The sequence below is a fragment of the Miscanthus floridulus genome, chromosome 3 (genome assembly GCF_019320115.1).
Source record: "Miscanthus floridulus cultivar M001 chromosome 3, ASM1932011v1, whole genome shotgun sequence".
NCBI classification, from domain to species: Eukaryota; Viridiplantae; Streptophyta; class Magnoliopsida; order Poales; family Poaceae; genus Miscanthus; species Miscanthus floridulus.
Genome location: NC_089582.1, coordinates 87,074,121 through 87,088,148, shown reverse-complemented (window position 1 = coordinate 87,088,148; position 14,028 = coordinate 87,074,121). Strand labels below are relative to the sequence as shown.

Genomic DNA, 14,028 nt, shown 5'->3' with positions numbered 1-14,028 from the left:
GAGATAGTCTTAGGGATCAGAAATAAGGTACTAAACCTAATCCGTTGTTTGGCCTATCAGGATTCAGGAGGTTTAGGTTTGGGTTTAAACTGGCCCCATGTATCAAAAAAAAAACAGAAAGCCACCGCTGCACATCATCCCTATCCCTAGACAGCACACCGCCGAACTTATCCCCAATCTCCATAGGCCCAGCTCCGGAGCTCCCTGACCTCGTCAATCCTCCAACATTAATGAAGTGAAAATTAGTTTTACGGGACAGAAAGATCACGAGTCGAAAAATATCACTGAAAGATTACTCTATTCCCTAAAACTAGCATTCTGGTCACGGTTTGAGCTAACGACCCGTCTAGCTGCTTCTTTCTCCTTCCCACGCTAAATGAGTGAAGCGCTGCGGCGAGTTCGGGAGCTGCCACCATGGCGTGCGGCCAGTTGCTGTCGCCGTTACAGAGCACGGCCCGCGAGGGCGAGGCAGCTGTCGCCGGGCGTGGCCACTATACGTTGGGGAGATGGCGTTGTCGTCGTTGCCGAGTACGGCACGTGTGAGGGCAGAGGCAGCAGTCGCCCTCCGCCGCTGCCGGGCGTGGCCACTGCGCTGGGAAGATGGCGCTATCGCTGTTGCCGAGCGCGGCCCCTGCGAGGGCGACGCATCCGCCACCGCCGCCACCGCTGCCGGGCATGGCCCCTAGGCTGAGGGAGATGGCTTTGTCGCCAACTAGCGTGGGCGCGCAGAGGTGTTGTCATCGACGAGGCCAGGTGCTGCTGCTTCCGCCGCCGCCCTCGGGCATGGCCCCCGCGCGTGGAGAGATCGCCCGGTTGCCGACTAGCACGGACTGGGAGATTCATCACTGGCGAGGCGCGATGGAGCGGAGCACGCCAGCCATCGTGGGCGGAGGCAGGGTGGAGCGCGCGCGCCAGCCAGCTTGGGTGGAGGTAGGGTGCTGGCGCAGCGGAGCTCGGCATCGTGGCCGCCGGCGCATGCGCAGCCTGCCTTTGCAGCGTCGAAGTGATGGATCGAGTGGATTTGTTTTTGTTTCTTCTTTATTTATTTTTTGCGTTTATTATATTGACTGAGATCCACGGTGCCGACGGCGTTGCCTCTGGGAGCGACCGAATGTTATTTCTAGATAACAGTTCTATTTTTCAATGACTAGTATATTGTCCGTGCTAACGCTACGGTGACATCTAAAAAAAATATAAATTATAAAACTAAAATTAATGATAATACTAAAAAATAAATCAACTATGAAAGAAATACAAATTCATTGTCTCGCGTCATTTCTCACACAGAGAAAAATAAACGCGGCCACAAAACGCTTTAGTGTCAGGTGCACCTGTTTTAGCGTTATGGCAGTCATCATAGCTGTCAGATACATCTCAGATCCTGAATACATGTCAGACACCAATCCATTACACGTCAGAAAATTGAACATGTTAATTTATTAATACATTTCTGGTAGCATTTGGCTACAGCCATCAGAAAAATCTTCAAGAATTTCCTAGAACATCGAGGTAGATACAGACCGGTTGCCTCCATTCAGACTTGATCATGCATCTTTTAACGGCCTGTTCGGAACTGTTGGCTTGTTCGTTGCTGGTTCGTGATGAAGTACTGCTGGCTGGTTTGTGTGTGAGAAAAATACTGTTCCTGACTGAAAACACTGTCACGTGAACAGTGCTCGTGTGAGAGGGCTGGCCAGCACGAGCCAGCCAGCCGCTCCAGCCGAACAGGAGGTAAATCCTGCAACATGGGCAACAGAACCAATTTGGATAAATTTCTTAATAGTGGAGTATTGCCCACAGAAGCAATTGCACATTGGCAAGTATTACTGTATTAATCATGATATGTGTTAAACAAATTGGTGGGACTGGCTGAAACTGGTACTGGCGCTGAAACTAAAACTGAAGCACGCAATCAGATAAATATATAGCAGTGCCAAAACTGAAACTGACGCTGGCTCAAGGAGACAATACAGGGTGGTAGCCTAGCCTCCAAATAGACTCAACACAAGCACAGATGATGACTGAAAGGGAAATTATGGATAACACTAACACAGTAACACCTAGCAGGCTGGCACTGCAAATTTGCATTGCCTGGACAAGCATAACAGACAAGAGGATATACTCAGAACACATATGATGGATTAGGTAGGATTAAGCACAAGAATGGTAGCTACTGCTTAGATCAGGAATTCAAGTGTGGTTTGGTTAAAAAAGAAAGGTCAACAAAGATTACCTGATCAGCATATCTCCCAAGCTAACCGGTACAACCTGCACAAAGCAAAATGACAGTATATTATCAGATGGAGAACAAGGGGGCAAAAGAAGAAATCAGCTGTTGTCAGGCTTTCTTTCAAGAGGCAATCTTTAGATGGAGAACAAACTGCTGAAATATGTATATTTCACTCAGATGTGTAAAATATTCATTAGATTAAAGAGCAGCAAAAAAGTAGTCTAGACACTACTAAATACTGTGCTAAATACGGTTATGTGATGAAAAAAAACTCAGATGTGTGAAATATTCATTTGCAGTCGGGCTTCTGGAAGGCATATAAGAGATGGAAATAACTGGAAGCGTTGTTGTTTGAATTCCACTGTGTGCACTATGATGAAAGTTGACTAAATTGAAATCCCAATGAAATACGGGATGGGAGTAACAGCTTAAAGGTTTGAAGCCAATGATTGAGAAGTATGTAAGTGACAATGCTTAAATGGAGTATGCAGTAAAAAAACACATCATCGTGTACGGTTTCTACAAGAAGAGCAAGAGTTATATGTAATATAAAAAGTTTAAGGACGCAGAGACTCACATGAGGATCAATTTCCATTAGTCTCTACTCCAATCTTTGTATTCTAGAAATAAGTGCAGCTTCAACAACCTGAACACATGGAAATCATGATGAAAGATCAGTTCATATTTCCAACCGACACTTTAAATTTACATGAAAATACAACATTTTCTTAAAAGTAAATTGCCCGTGCTAACGCTACGATGGCGTCAAGAAAAAATAAATCATAAAACTAAAATAAATCATGCTTAGAAAAAATAAATCATAAAACTAAAATATGTCATGCAATCGGCGGGGAAGGCTTCGACGATGGCTGATTTCTCCTAAAGTTTGGTGACTCCTCCGTGACTGCAAAGATGATAAGAGAAACCTCATAATGCCCAAAGTTCATATAGATAAGCTGCTCCACTATGTATATAGCCAGAATGAGCCAACAAAAATCTCCAACCTTCTATGATTTTTTTTATTTTTCTAAAATTAAAAGTACTCAATGTACTCAGTAGCTAGAATAGAAAAGCTGTAGAAATAATTTTGCTTCATACCTTATCTTGATCATACATTCTGATATCTTTGACAATAAACTTTAGACCAAATCATGAAAGAACGGTCGTCTGAACAGTTTATACTTTAAAAAGATGGATACCTATTGAGTCAATAAAAACATGTTTACCAACCATAAGATCATCATAGAGTCCTGCAATTGGATTGGCAGCTGCAAGAACTGAAATCCTCGAATTGAGTCCTGTTGGAATGCCAGCTTTGGCAATAGATATTGTCTGATGCTCCATGGCCTCATGAATTGCAACTCTGGAATAGCATAAGAAAACGGGGACTGTGTTAATGTGGTTTCGAGAGCAGACCAAAAAAGGAGATGTAATATGTTTATTCTAGTTTCACCAAACATATAAAATTGATTGATGCCTACCTGTCTTCAGGTCTCATCTTGTCAAATTCATCCATACAAACTATTTTCATCTATCCGATGAAATAGGTATCTCTTACCAGCACAATAGCCTAAAATAATTCGCTGATCTAAACTTTTCAAGATGTAAAAAAACACGCCTTTAAGGTAAACCAAGACGGATGGAGTGGAAGAGCAAACCCTAACCTTCGAACCGATCCCATGGATAGGAAGCGGGGTTCCTGGTGACCGGCCGCGCGAAACCGGAGGCCGCTGAGGATTGGAACCGGGGCAGGGGTCGCCCCCACGGCTGCGTCGCATGAGGCCTCCCATGGATCCGGAACGCGAGTGCGAGAAGCCTTCTCCTCACCATGGCAGCCCGAGCCGGCGGTCCTGGGCACGCTACCAGCGACGGCCTCAGCTCGCCGTGGCCCCGCGCCCACGGCTGGGGCGCGCCCTCGGCTGGCACCCCTGCGCCGCTGCCCCGCTTCCCGGCTCCGTATGCGAGTGAGAGAGAGGGAAGGATTCGGAGGAGTCACCGTCATGGATGGAACTGGAAGACAGGGCGAGGAAGCAGCGGATTGTGTTTCAAAAAAAAATTCGGAGAAAAAAACACTCCTGTGAGGGATCGAACCGCCGCCGCTGGGCGTGGGCGTGGGTACCGGGGGCGGAGGGAGGGCGCGGGCGGGCGGGCGGTAGGGATGCGTGGGGGTTGACACTGCACATCCATTGAACATCAACCGTTGAATATGGTTGAGTAAGGAGAGAGAATGAAAGAGAGATGATCTGGTGCGTACGTTTCTCTAATGGTGAATCTCTGGGTGGATTTAGTGGTGTGGGTGTAGTTAAGATCATCTATGTGGAGATGGTAATTGTTGGGTGGATGTAGAATAATTTGAACTGATGTATTACATGGGTAGATAGATGTATTACCGGGGTAGAAAAAATAGAGATATTTCACGTAACTGTGTTTTTTCAGTGATATTTTCCGATTAATGTTTGAGGGCTATGAAATCAATTTTCAAGCAGCAGCTCCTACCACGCTACAGGATCGAGGGAGGAAGCAGCTGCGTCAGCACATGCAGGCAGCTGCGCGGCGCGGAATTGGCTATCAACTCCAGCTGGTCATAGCCGCCTACTCGAGAGGAAGGTGGCTCCGGCGACCCCATGGCGCGAGGCGAGCGGCGGTCCTCGACTGCTCCGGTGGCCAGTGCGCGCGGTGACCGCGGGACCAGTCAATCGGCGGAGCGAGCTGCGTCTGCGTAATCTTCTTCGCCAGCTACCTCCACCACCGCACAACAGAGCGGCGACGCGCGGCTTCGGAGGACCGCGCCACGAGGCACGAGGCGACGCGCGGCTACGGCGAACTCCGGCGTTGATTGAAGATGCGGTGACGAGCAAGGCAACGAGCGGCAGATGCGACATCTCCCCCGCGCGGAGCGGCGAGGCGAGGTGCGGCTCCAGTGGCCCAGGCGAGGTGCGCGCGTGCGACTCCGGCATCCGGCCATGAGCGACATCTCCGCATACTGCTGCTCGGCTGCTTATTCCTAACCCACCCCCTCCGTTAGGTTTGGAACGGTGGGAAAAGGCCCCCTCATTTCCCTATCCCTCCCAATCGTGGGATAATTCAATTTTTTCATTTCGCACTATCCAAACGCCGCCGAAAAACTCCGCCCGGTCACAGCCTCACAGGCAGCGCAGCCGTCTCCTCTCCTTTCTTGTCCCACGGCGCCGCCACTCCACCGCTCGTGGGAATGCCGTCCCAGCCCCCGCCGGGCTCCACCGGCGGAAGCCCCCGGATCCCGGCGGCGCTCTCCGCCCTGGCCGTCCGCCGCGTAGTGGATTTTTTCAAAATAAATGAAAAACTCCGCCCAGTCACAGGCGCAGCCGTCTCCTCTCCTTTCTTGCCCCGTGGCGCCGCCACTCCGCCGCTCGCGGGAATGCCGTACCAGCCCCCGCCGGGCTCCACAGGCGGAAGCCCCCGGATCCCGGCGCCGTCCCAGCCCGCGCCGGACTCCACCAGCGGAAGCCCCAGGACCCCGGCGCCGGGTTCCACCGGCGGAGTCCCCCGGATTCCGGAGCTCTCCGCCGAGGCCGTCCACCGCATCGCGCGGAAATGCGTACGCGCCTCTCACCCTCCCTGTCTCTCATTTTTCGTCTTTGCGCGCTGTGGGGTCCGGTGGACTTATGTGTTCCTTCGCTGCGTCTCTTTAGACTATACTCGTCGATTGGTGTCTGGAGAGAGTGGAGGGCGAGGAGGGCAAGATCCGCGTCGCTGGAACAACCTTCACCCCGCAAATGGGCGAGCAAATGAGGCATCTCCTCCTCCGCGGTTCCATTTACCGATTTCGTTTTCCCAATTACCCTCCCAAATGTGCTTTAGTTGTGCATTCTGTTTGGAAAATTTGATCCCTTTCTTGTCGTCAATTACAGAAATTCAATAGATCGGGAAATGTGATTTTTTTTTTGTTTGGCAATTTGAGAAATTCATTGTTAGCAAGAAAAAAAAAAGAAATGCCAAACGATTTCCATTGGTACTCCATATTTGATCTCACGGTGCTCTAGCCGTACTATGCAAACAGGAAAGGGGCATCGTCCTCAAAGGGAAACATGAAAGTTGCAGGCCGAGTGTTCAGATCTTCTGCCATTGTGAAGCGCCATGATTACACCGGAATTGAGTCCGAGGATGGTTACCACATACGGATAGGCTGCCCCTTGAATATTCCCAAAACACGCGAGAATGGATTTTCTGAAGAGGTAATTTCTATGATTGGTCTCCAGGGACTGAGAGTTTTGGAAGGTGCATTGCTCCTAAAACAATGGACAGCTCTGTGAGTCTGTGCACCAATTCATTATATTCTTTTTGCTTTAATCCTTTAGATACCCATCTAGCTGATCCTAGGTAATTTAATTTCTTGGAGTGCCTTAAGAAATGACCAGCAAATTCTCATCTGTATATATATCCATGAATTTATGTAGGTGTGCGAAAGCTTCAAGTATGGCTTTCCAATTCAATGGCAAAGGCATGTTAATCCAAAGATGGTGCCGGATAATGAACATGTACGATCACCATCAGAAACTACTACTGGTGCACCAAGTCCTTCAGTTGAAGATTACATGGCATACTTCTTAGGTGACAGCTTTAGCAGTTCAATCACATATGATTATGATTTAACAGAGAATGATTTCTACTCATCCGTAGGGTATAGTGGCAACACAGATGGACTTACTACCCAAAGCCCTTCGAACTTACCGGATGATAATGCAGGAAACATAACTGCATCTTTGGGATTATATGGCCTCAGAATGGGCGTTCCTGAGAAACCCTTGGCACCACCTGGAGAAGCATGTAATAGTGGCCAAGAAAGTTATCAGCATGAAAGTACGCAGATAGATGCAAGTAAACAGGAGATAGTTAATCGCTCCATCAGCTCTGTTTCAGTTAAACAAAGTACAGGTTCCATCAGCTCCAACTCAAAAGTAGATGGCAACATATTGACACCATCCAAAATTTCGTCAGTTGTGAATGAAGGTTACAGGAGCACAGTAGGTTGTGGTCAGGCTGAGGAAGATGCTGATATTCAGCAAGAGAATATGCACAGCTGTTCAAGTGAGCATGGAATGGTTACTCTTCCCATTGACTGTACGTCCTCTCAACTAGGAGAACCAGGAATTCCAAAATCTGGGAAAGATTCAGTGAACCTTGGGACGACAGATGCATTAGAACTACCAACTGAAGGGATGACTACTCCAAAGCTTGGAGCTATTCGAGGCTCAGAAGACAGTACTGGCAGGAGATTACGAAGTGGCAAAGTTCTTGAAATGCCAAGTGGTGGACCAATGAAGAGGGGCCACAAACAGAAAAAGATCCAGCAGGAAGCATCCAGTGAACAGATGGTTAATCAAGGAGCTACATCAACTGCGGATCTGACTTCTCATGAAAATGTAAATGTAGGTTGAATTTTACACCTCGAATAAATCAGTTAACAACAGTTAATCTAATTTAGTATAATATTCTTTTGACACCCTGTCACCCTGATACTCATTTTGGGTTGTGATTCACCCTTTACTCTGATCACAACATTTTTAGAACTCTACTTTTTATTATCTATTATTATGTGCATATCACCATCCATTGTTGTAGGTTTACACAATGCATAATATCCTGTTGCCACACCTTAGTTCCCTGAATGGTAATCGGTAAAGATGAGTTGGGTGCTTCACTGATGTCTAAGGGTAATGTATTATTCCTATAAGTATTAACTTTCGGTAAGCCTTTTAAGAAGAATAATTGGGTAATCAACCATAATTCTTCATGTTAATAAACCGTTGATGAAATATCTTGTCATGTGGTTATTTTTATATAAAATGATATCAGGGCTTCCTTTGTTGTCCTTTGTAATCTTGCTTCCTATAAAACTTTAGCACAGATGGTGGGACATGCTGATCGCAGCATGGGGAGATTGTGAAAAAGTAACTCTGTTATATATGCTTAGCCCAAACTTGTTGGAAGTCCCTGCTTACCCAGCCACCATCTGCAGTAAAATGTAGTCTGTTTGTTACATGTTATGCTTGTTGTTGCACTTTGTTTCCATTATGACTAATACTTTACACACCATAGTTGCGGGGCATAGTGGTATCCCTGTTCATGTCCTGTAAACATTGTACTGATCATCTCCAGTCATATGAAGCTTTGCTGGAATGTTGTCAAGCAATCATGTGACTTGTTGCATCGTTAATGGGCAAAGACCTGTACGACCTATTTGGTAAATCTTATTAGATGACAGTAATTGCAGGATTTTTCAGCTGCTGAGGTTGTCGTTGAAGAAAAACTGGAATCACATGATTCATGCCGTAAAGGTCAGTTTGATAATCTACAGAATTTCCATTTATTCTTGAGCACCAGTCCTGTCGATTATATCACAAAGGTTGGTTTAGGAGCTAAATGGCGCTAACTGTTTTTAGTATGTTGTTTTGAACCATGAAAAAGAAGACTATGTATCAACTCGCAAAAAGTATTAATAACAAACTATTGACAGGACGAGGAAGACCAGCAGAGGGGAAGGGGAAGAGGAAGAGGAAGCCGGAGTCCGCATGATTGCATCTCTCTTCTCAAACTGTGTGACTTGTGTACTGTTTGTTTCTCAGCTTGAGTAGTTAAGGTGGTGTTTGGTTGCCCGCTCCTAAATTTTAGTCGATGTCCCATTGAATGTTTGGACACATGGAGTATTAAATATAGACTAATTACGAAACTCATTGTATAGTTTGTGACTAATTTGCAAGATGAATCTTTTAAGCTTAATTAGTCCATGATTGGATAATGTGGCGCTACAGTAAACATGTGCTAATGGTGGATTAATTAGGCTTAAAAAATTCATCCCGTGGAGTACCGATGGTTTATATAATTTGTTTTTTATTAGTATCCGAACATTCCATGCAACATTATCTCGACACGTCTTCTAAATTTTAGTCACAGGATCAAACACAACTTAACTTATGTGGATGGGTCGTGCGTGCCATGGGCAGATGGTGCAGCTAATTTGTACTCCTTGCCCCTCACTTACTACCCATGATACTTTTGCGTGGGTTGTTTTTCGCCAGTTGTTGTCGAGGTAATTTGTAGGGTCCGTAGTGGGGCTGTTTAGGACAGATTTATGTTTTAAATTCTGGTTTCGGGTGCGGGTGTGGAGGCTCCACCCGAACAAATCTACTCTGTTGCCATCCTAGTAATTTTGCAGCCTAAAACCACTAATAGTAACATATCGTTATTTTTCTAAAAAAAATATCAAGCGGTACATCAAATTAATAATTTCTTACTCATACAATACCTACTTTAGCAAGGTCGTATTAGTCACAAGCTGCACAAACAAATCTTCTTGCACAACTGTAGATAATATGGGCTTTATGCCATATTCCTTTGTGGTTTTGATGATCAAAATGACAACCCAATACATAAGATAACATATGTACTACAATAATGATACATACGAGATGTCCGAATGGACCGTCCGCTTATTTCTGCACCCGCTCATTCCTCCCGCGCCCCTTCCCCCACCGTGACATCGCCGCACCCGCTGCACCCACGCCGCAACGCTTCTCTGCCGAGCCACGCGTCCCGCTGCCTCCCTCTCCCTCCTGCTCCGGCGCGGCGACATCCCCGAAGCGAGCACGAGCTCTGATCCACGTGGCCACCCCCGCCCACCCCCTTCCTCTCTCCGGCCGGCCACCCTCGGCCTCAACTCCGGTGCGGGGACAGGCGTGACCTCGATGCGCGGCCCCAGCACGGGTGCAGATCCCGTGTGGGCGCGCGACACAGCTTCGGCACGGGCGTGCGGTGTTGCCCTGATCCACGCCTTCCACCCGCTTCCCATCCCAGATCCCGCCCTCTAATCCGGCCGCGACAATGGTGGGTTCGGTTCTCCTCCTATTGGGGCAGCAGCTATGGATCAGAGCCGGCGGGCGGTGGAGTCGTACTGGCCATTCATCTAAGTAGATGTTGTGCTTGAAAGCGCATGTTGCAAGAGTTTGTTTCAAGTGTTTCAGATGTTTCATAGGTATGTTGCAATTATTTCATGCAGATGTTGCAAAAGTAGATCGAGATGTTGCATATGTTGCAATGGTTGTACACGTATATTGTAAGTTTTTGTTCCCAATGTTTCATCTGTGTTTTCGGACGCATGTTGCAATTGTTTTAATCTTATTGTTGCATATGTTCCACACATATTGCATGTGTTTTATTCGGATGTTGTGTATGGTTGCAATGGTTTTCAAGTGTGTTTCAGGTATGTTTTTCAAGTGTTTCAACTGCCTTCAGACATATGTTGCAACCGTTATATTTGGATGTTTCAAAAGTAGATCGGGTGTTGCATCTCTCCTCCTCCTACCTTATGCTGCATCGTCTCTCCCGGAGCCGGTAGGGCATCCATATTAACTGAGGGATGGGCTATGGGCGCGGGACGAGGGAGCTACATGCGTCGGGCGCAAGCGAGGGAGCTCCATATGGACAAACGCTGCCTCCGGAGCGGGATGGACGCTAGGCGGAGTGTACTGCATACGTCGCGGTTTGGGAGCAGGGGCGCAGGCGCGTGGTGACACGCTCTCCTGTTGCGTGGGCACAACCTACGTGAGGGGCGCGGCGGGTGCGTTGAACGGGAGCCGCGTCCGGATGCAGGCCTAGGGTCGGGCGTCCGAGCGCTAGGCTTGCCGTATGTACTAAGATGCGTCAGACATACTCACTTAGATCCTAGGGATGCAAGGGGTCAATAAAGTGTGCGAAATGAAGAGAAGAAACCATGAAGAATCAAGCAGAAGCAGTGGAGAGAGAACCGAATCACTCGATCATAGGGTGTCGGATCTGTCAGTGAAGATTACAAATGAGATAGTGTAGAGAAACACTTTGCATAGTATCACCCGGCGGATCATATAGTGATAAATAGAAGGTTGCACGGATTGGTGTAAGATCGAGATAGATGGCCGATTAGAGGGGAGTTAATAGTCGTTTATAAATTAAAGTTCCTTAGCTGAAGGTGGGCTCATTTTTTTTTCCCAGTGCCATGTTGATAAAGTAAGACCAAGAGTCCGAGCTACATGTGTAGGACAGTAGGAGATAGATCACTTGCTGTTCAAACAAGATCACGCTTCTGTTAGACTGTTACTGATTTATTAATCAGAGTTTGGAAGCTACTACCTAGTTGGTCGCTCCATATGCCAACAAGACAACAATTCACTTGCAATGTAGTTTAGCATGCACAAGGTGCTTCCGAACCACCACTTTACCCACCTGTGATCTCACGTACTATTTTTTTTATGTGCTATATACTGATGAAGTCAATTTGGTCACAAAAAAAAACTTTCTAAATTATATAGAGAAGAAGTAAAAAAAAGGTTGGTTATTTCTTTAATTGAGATGAGAGGAGTACGCGGAGGTAAATAAACCAGGCCAAATCTAACGGCTGTGGTGTCATCAATCAACAAGGGTCCAAGCTATGTCTCCCTCGAAGATCCAGTGGCAGACCTCAATCTGACCAGGTTTTCCACCGAGCGCCATGAACGCCCCGTGATTGGGGCTCCAATCCGACGTCTCGAGATGGCAGATGGCCACGCCATGGTTGATCTTCCGGTTGGAGTCCACGTCCAGGATGTCCGCCTCGTACAGCCGGACCCGCGGCACCGAGTGGCAGTAGTACACCAGGTACGGGAACAGGCTCTGGTGGCACGACACGGACCGCGTCACGCTGCCGCCGGCGATGCCCGTGATCTTGCCGAGCCGGACGTCCCTGCCGCTGCCAGCCGTGGACTCCGTGCTGCGAACCGCGATGTTGCTCCCCAGCATCTCCACCGCGAAGTCCAGCATGTCCTCGGCCGACGTCGTGCACCGCTTCGTCTCGCCCTGGCTGGGCGGTCGCGCGCACTCGGCCACCGTCGACGCCACCACCTGCCTCATTGCCGTGCCCGGCGGCGCTCCGAACAGCGCCGACACGGCGTTCTCCTCGAACGGGATCTTGGTGGCAATGTCCCTCGGCAGGAACGCGCGGTGCGGCATCTTGTCAGCGATGTCCGGCATTGGCATTCGGTTGCCCATCATGAGGTCCCGCTCCCGGAAGAACTTCCCTGGCTCCGGCGACCACTTGGGCAGCCGGTGCCCAGGCGCCGTCGTCGCCGCCGGTGCGGCCGTCTTGGACACCTCCATCTTTGACATGTTCTGGTACTCCTTGAACTCGACGCCTTCGTTGGAGTAGGCCTTGAACGTCGTGTTTTCGCCGGAGTACTGCGTGAAACCGATGCGGTGGTTGGGGTTGGAGCCCTGGCCGTACCCCTTGAACGCCACGCTCCCGGGGTTGGTCGACTTGCCGTAGCTGTCAAAGTCGGCGGCCGCGCCATTGGCGTTGTTCGCGTACGACGTGAAGCTGTCGTCGCCGACGTTGGCTTGGTCCCTGTACGCCTTGAACTCGTCGACGCCGGCGTTGCTGCCGGAGGCGTAGCTCCGGAACGTGTTCTGGGGCGCGTTCCCGTCGAGGCCGTAGGAGGCGAACGTGTCGTTGAAGGCGTTGGCCTTCTGGCCGTAGTTGATGAAGCCGGACGCGACGGTGTTGGAGTTGTTCCCGTAGGTCTTGAAGGACTCGCTTGCGCCGTTGGCGGTCTTGCCGTAGCCGGTGAAGCTCTGCACGCCGGAGTTGGCGTCCTGCGAGTAGGCCGTGAACTCGTGCGTGCGGCCGTTGACGGTGTTGTCGTAGGTGGCGAAGGTCACCGCCACCGTGTTGGTCTGTCCAGCGTACCCGGCGAACTCCCCGGCGCCGCCGGTGGCTCCGGTGGTGTAGGAGTTGAAGCTGGAGGTGCCGACGTTTCCCCCCTCCTCGTAGTTGGCGAAGGAGTCGTTCCGGCCCAGCGAGCCCTTGCCGTACTGCTTGAACGAGTCAACGGGTCCGCTCTTCCCGGTGGAGTAGACCGCGAACTGGTCAGAGCCGCCGCCGCCGCTGTTGCCGTAGCTGCTGAAGTTGCCGTTCTCGTAGTTCTTGAACGGCGCGGCGGAGGAGGAGGCCGCCACGCCGGCGGCGGCATCGTCCACGGACGAGGACGACGCCGCCGACCAGGACGCCGCGGGGGTGGACGGGCAGAGCAGGGACGCCGCGGCGCAGAAGTCGCGGATGCGGGAGGCGAGCTTGCCCGCGGAGGCCAGGGTGGAGAAGGTGGCCGCGTCCGGCGCCGACAGCGGCGACAGCTTGGCGAAGAGGAATGCTGGGTGCGGGCGGTTGCCGCGCACCTTCCGGTTCCAGTACCGGATGAACGCCGCCTTCGCCGTGAACGGGTTCACGGGCAGCGACCACGCCGGTATGAGCCGTGGTAGGCCTCGCGGTAGTGGCGGCGGCACCGGAGGAGGAAGCGACGGGGAGGCGGCGCTTGACGACGCAGAAGGTGGTGATGGCAGTGGGAATGCGCGTGTTAGATGACACAGTAGTAGCAGCAGAATGGAGATGGTGAGGAGATGAGCGCAGCGAGTGGACGCCATGGTTGCAAGGTGTTGCCAGGGGTTTGGAAGTGAGGAGCTGCGATGTAGAAGGAGATTTATAAGAGATGGTGAGTTTAGATGGAGGGCGAAGAGGCGTGATGAGTGAAACAGGTGAGCGAGTTTGGCGCGCGGTAGTGTTGGAATTCGTACCGGCACACTGATGCCATGCATTGGAGTTGGAGGAGCCAGAGATTCAGGGGAGATGTTGTTGTCCTGTTTCAGTCAACTGTGTGTCCGGGAGTTCCATTTCACGTTTGGCCGTTTGGGCATTGTTTTGTTTCCAATTTGCATCTTTTACATGCAGGGTGAATATATGAAGCATCCTGCTGATACCG

At 49.7% G+C, this 14,028-nt stretch overlaps 2 protein-coding genes and 1 long non-coding RNA gene across 9 annotated transcripts; 1 reads left to right on the top strand and 2 right to left on the bottom strand.

The window, feature by feature from the left end:
• Positions 1-1,353: 1,353 nt before the first annotated feature.
• Positions 1,354-4,157, bottom strand: LOC136546054 (uncharacterized). Its single transcript, XR_010781239.1, has 5 exons — positions 3,895-4,157; positions 3,329-3,593; positions 2,808-2,876; positions 2,234-2,268; positions 1,354-1,738 (listed from the first exon to the last, which is right to left on the bottom strand). It is a non-coding gene; the product is annotated as an uncharacterized lncRNA (long non-coding RNA).
• A 551-nt stretch (positions 4,158-4,708) lies between these two features.
• On the top strand, positions 4,709-9,079 carry LOC136546053 (uncharacterized). 7 transcript variants are annotated; one of them, XM_066538036.1, is made up of 7 exons: positions 4,709-5,807; positions 5,902-6,002; positions 6,270-6,444; positions 6,667-6,820; positions 6,956-7,638; positions 8,484-8,547; positions 8,727-9,077. In XM_066538036.1, the coding sequence occupies exons 1-7, from the start codon at positions 5,442-5,444 to the stop codon at positions 8,783-8,785; spliced, it is 1,602 nt and encodes a 533-aa protein (XP_066394133.1). In that variant the 5' UTR covers positions 4,709-5,441; the 3' UTR covers positions 8,786-9,077. The 7 variants fall into 7 exon arrangements, 6 of the variants coding, with proteins under 6 accessions (XP_066394133.1, XP_066394131.1, XP_066394130.1 ...); XM_066538034.1 differs by having other exon boundaries at positions 6,908-7,638; XM_066538033.1 differs by having other exon boundaries at positions 6,890-7,638.
• A 2,571-nt stretch (positions 9,080-11,650) lies between these two features.
• On the bottom strand, positions 11,651-13,693 carry LOC136546052 (BURP domain-containing protein 14-like). The gene has a single exon (XM_066538029.1). It carries the CDS (start codon positions 13,691-13,693, stop codon positions 11,651-11,653), a length of 2,043 nt encoding a protein of 680 aa, XP_066394126.1.
• Between the last annotated feature and the right edge of the window lie 335 nt (positions 13,694-14,028).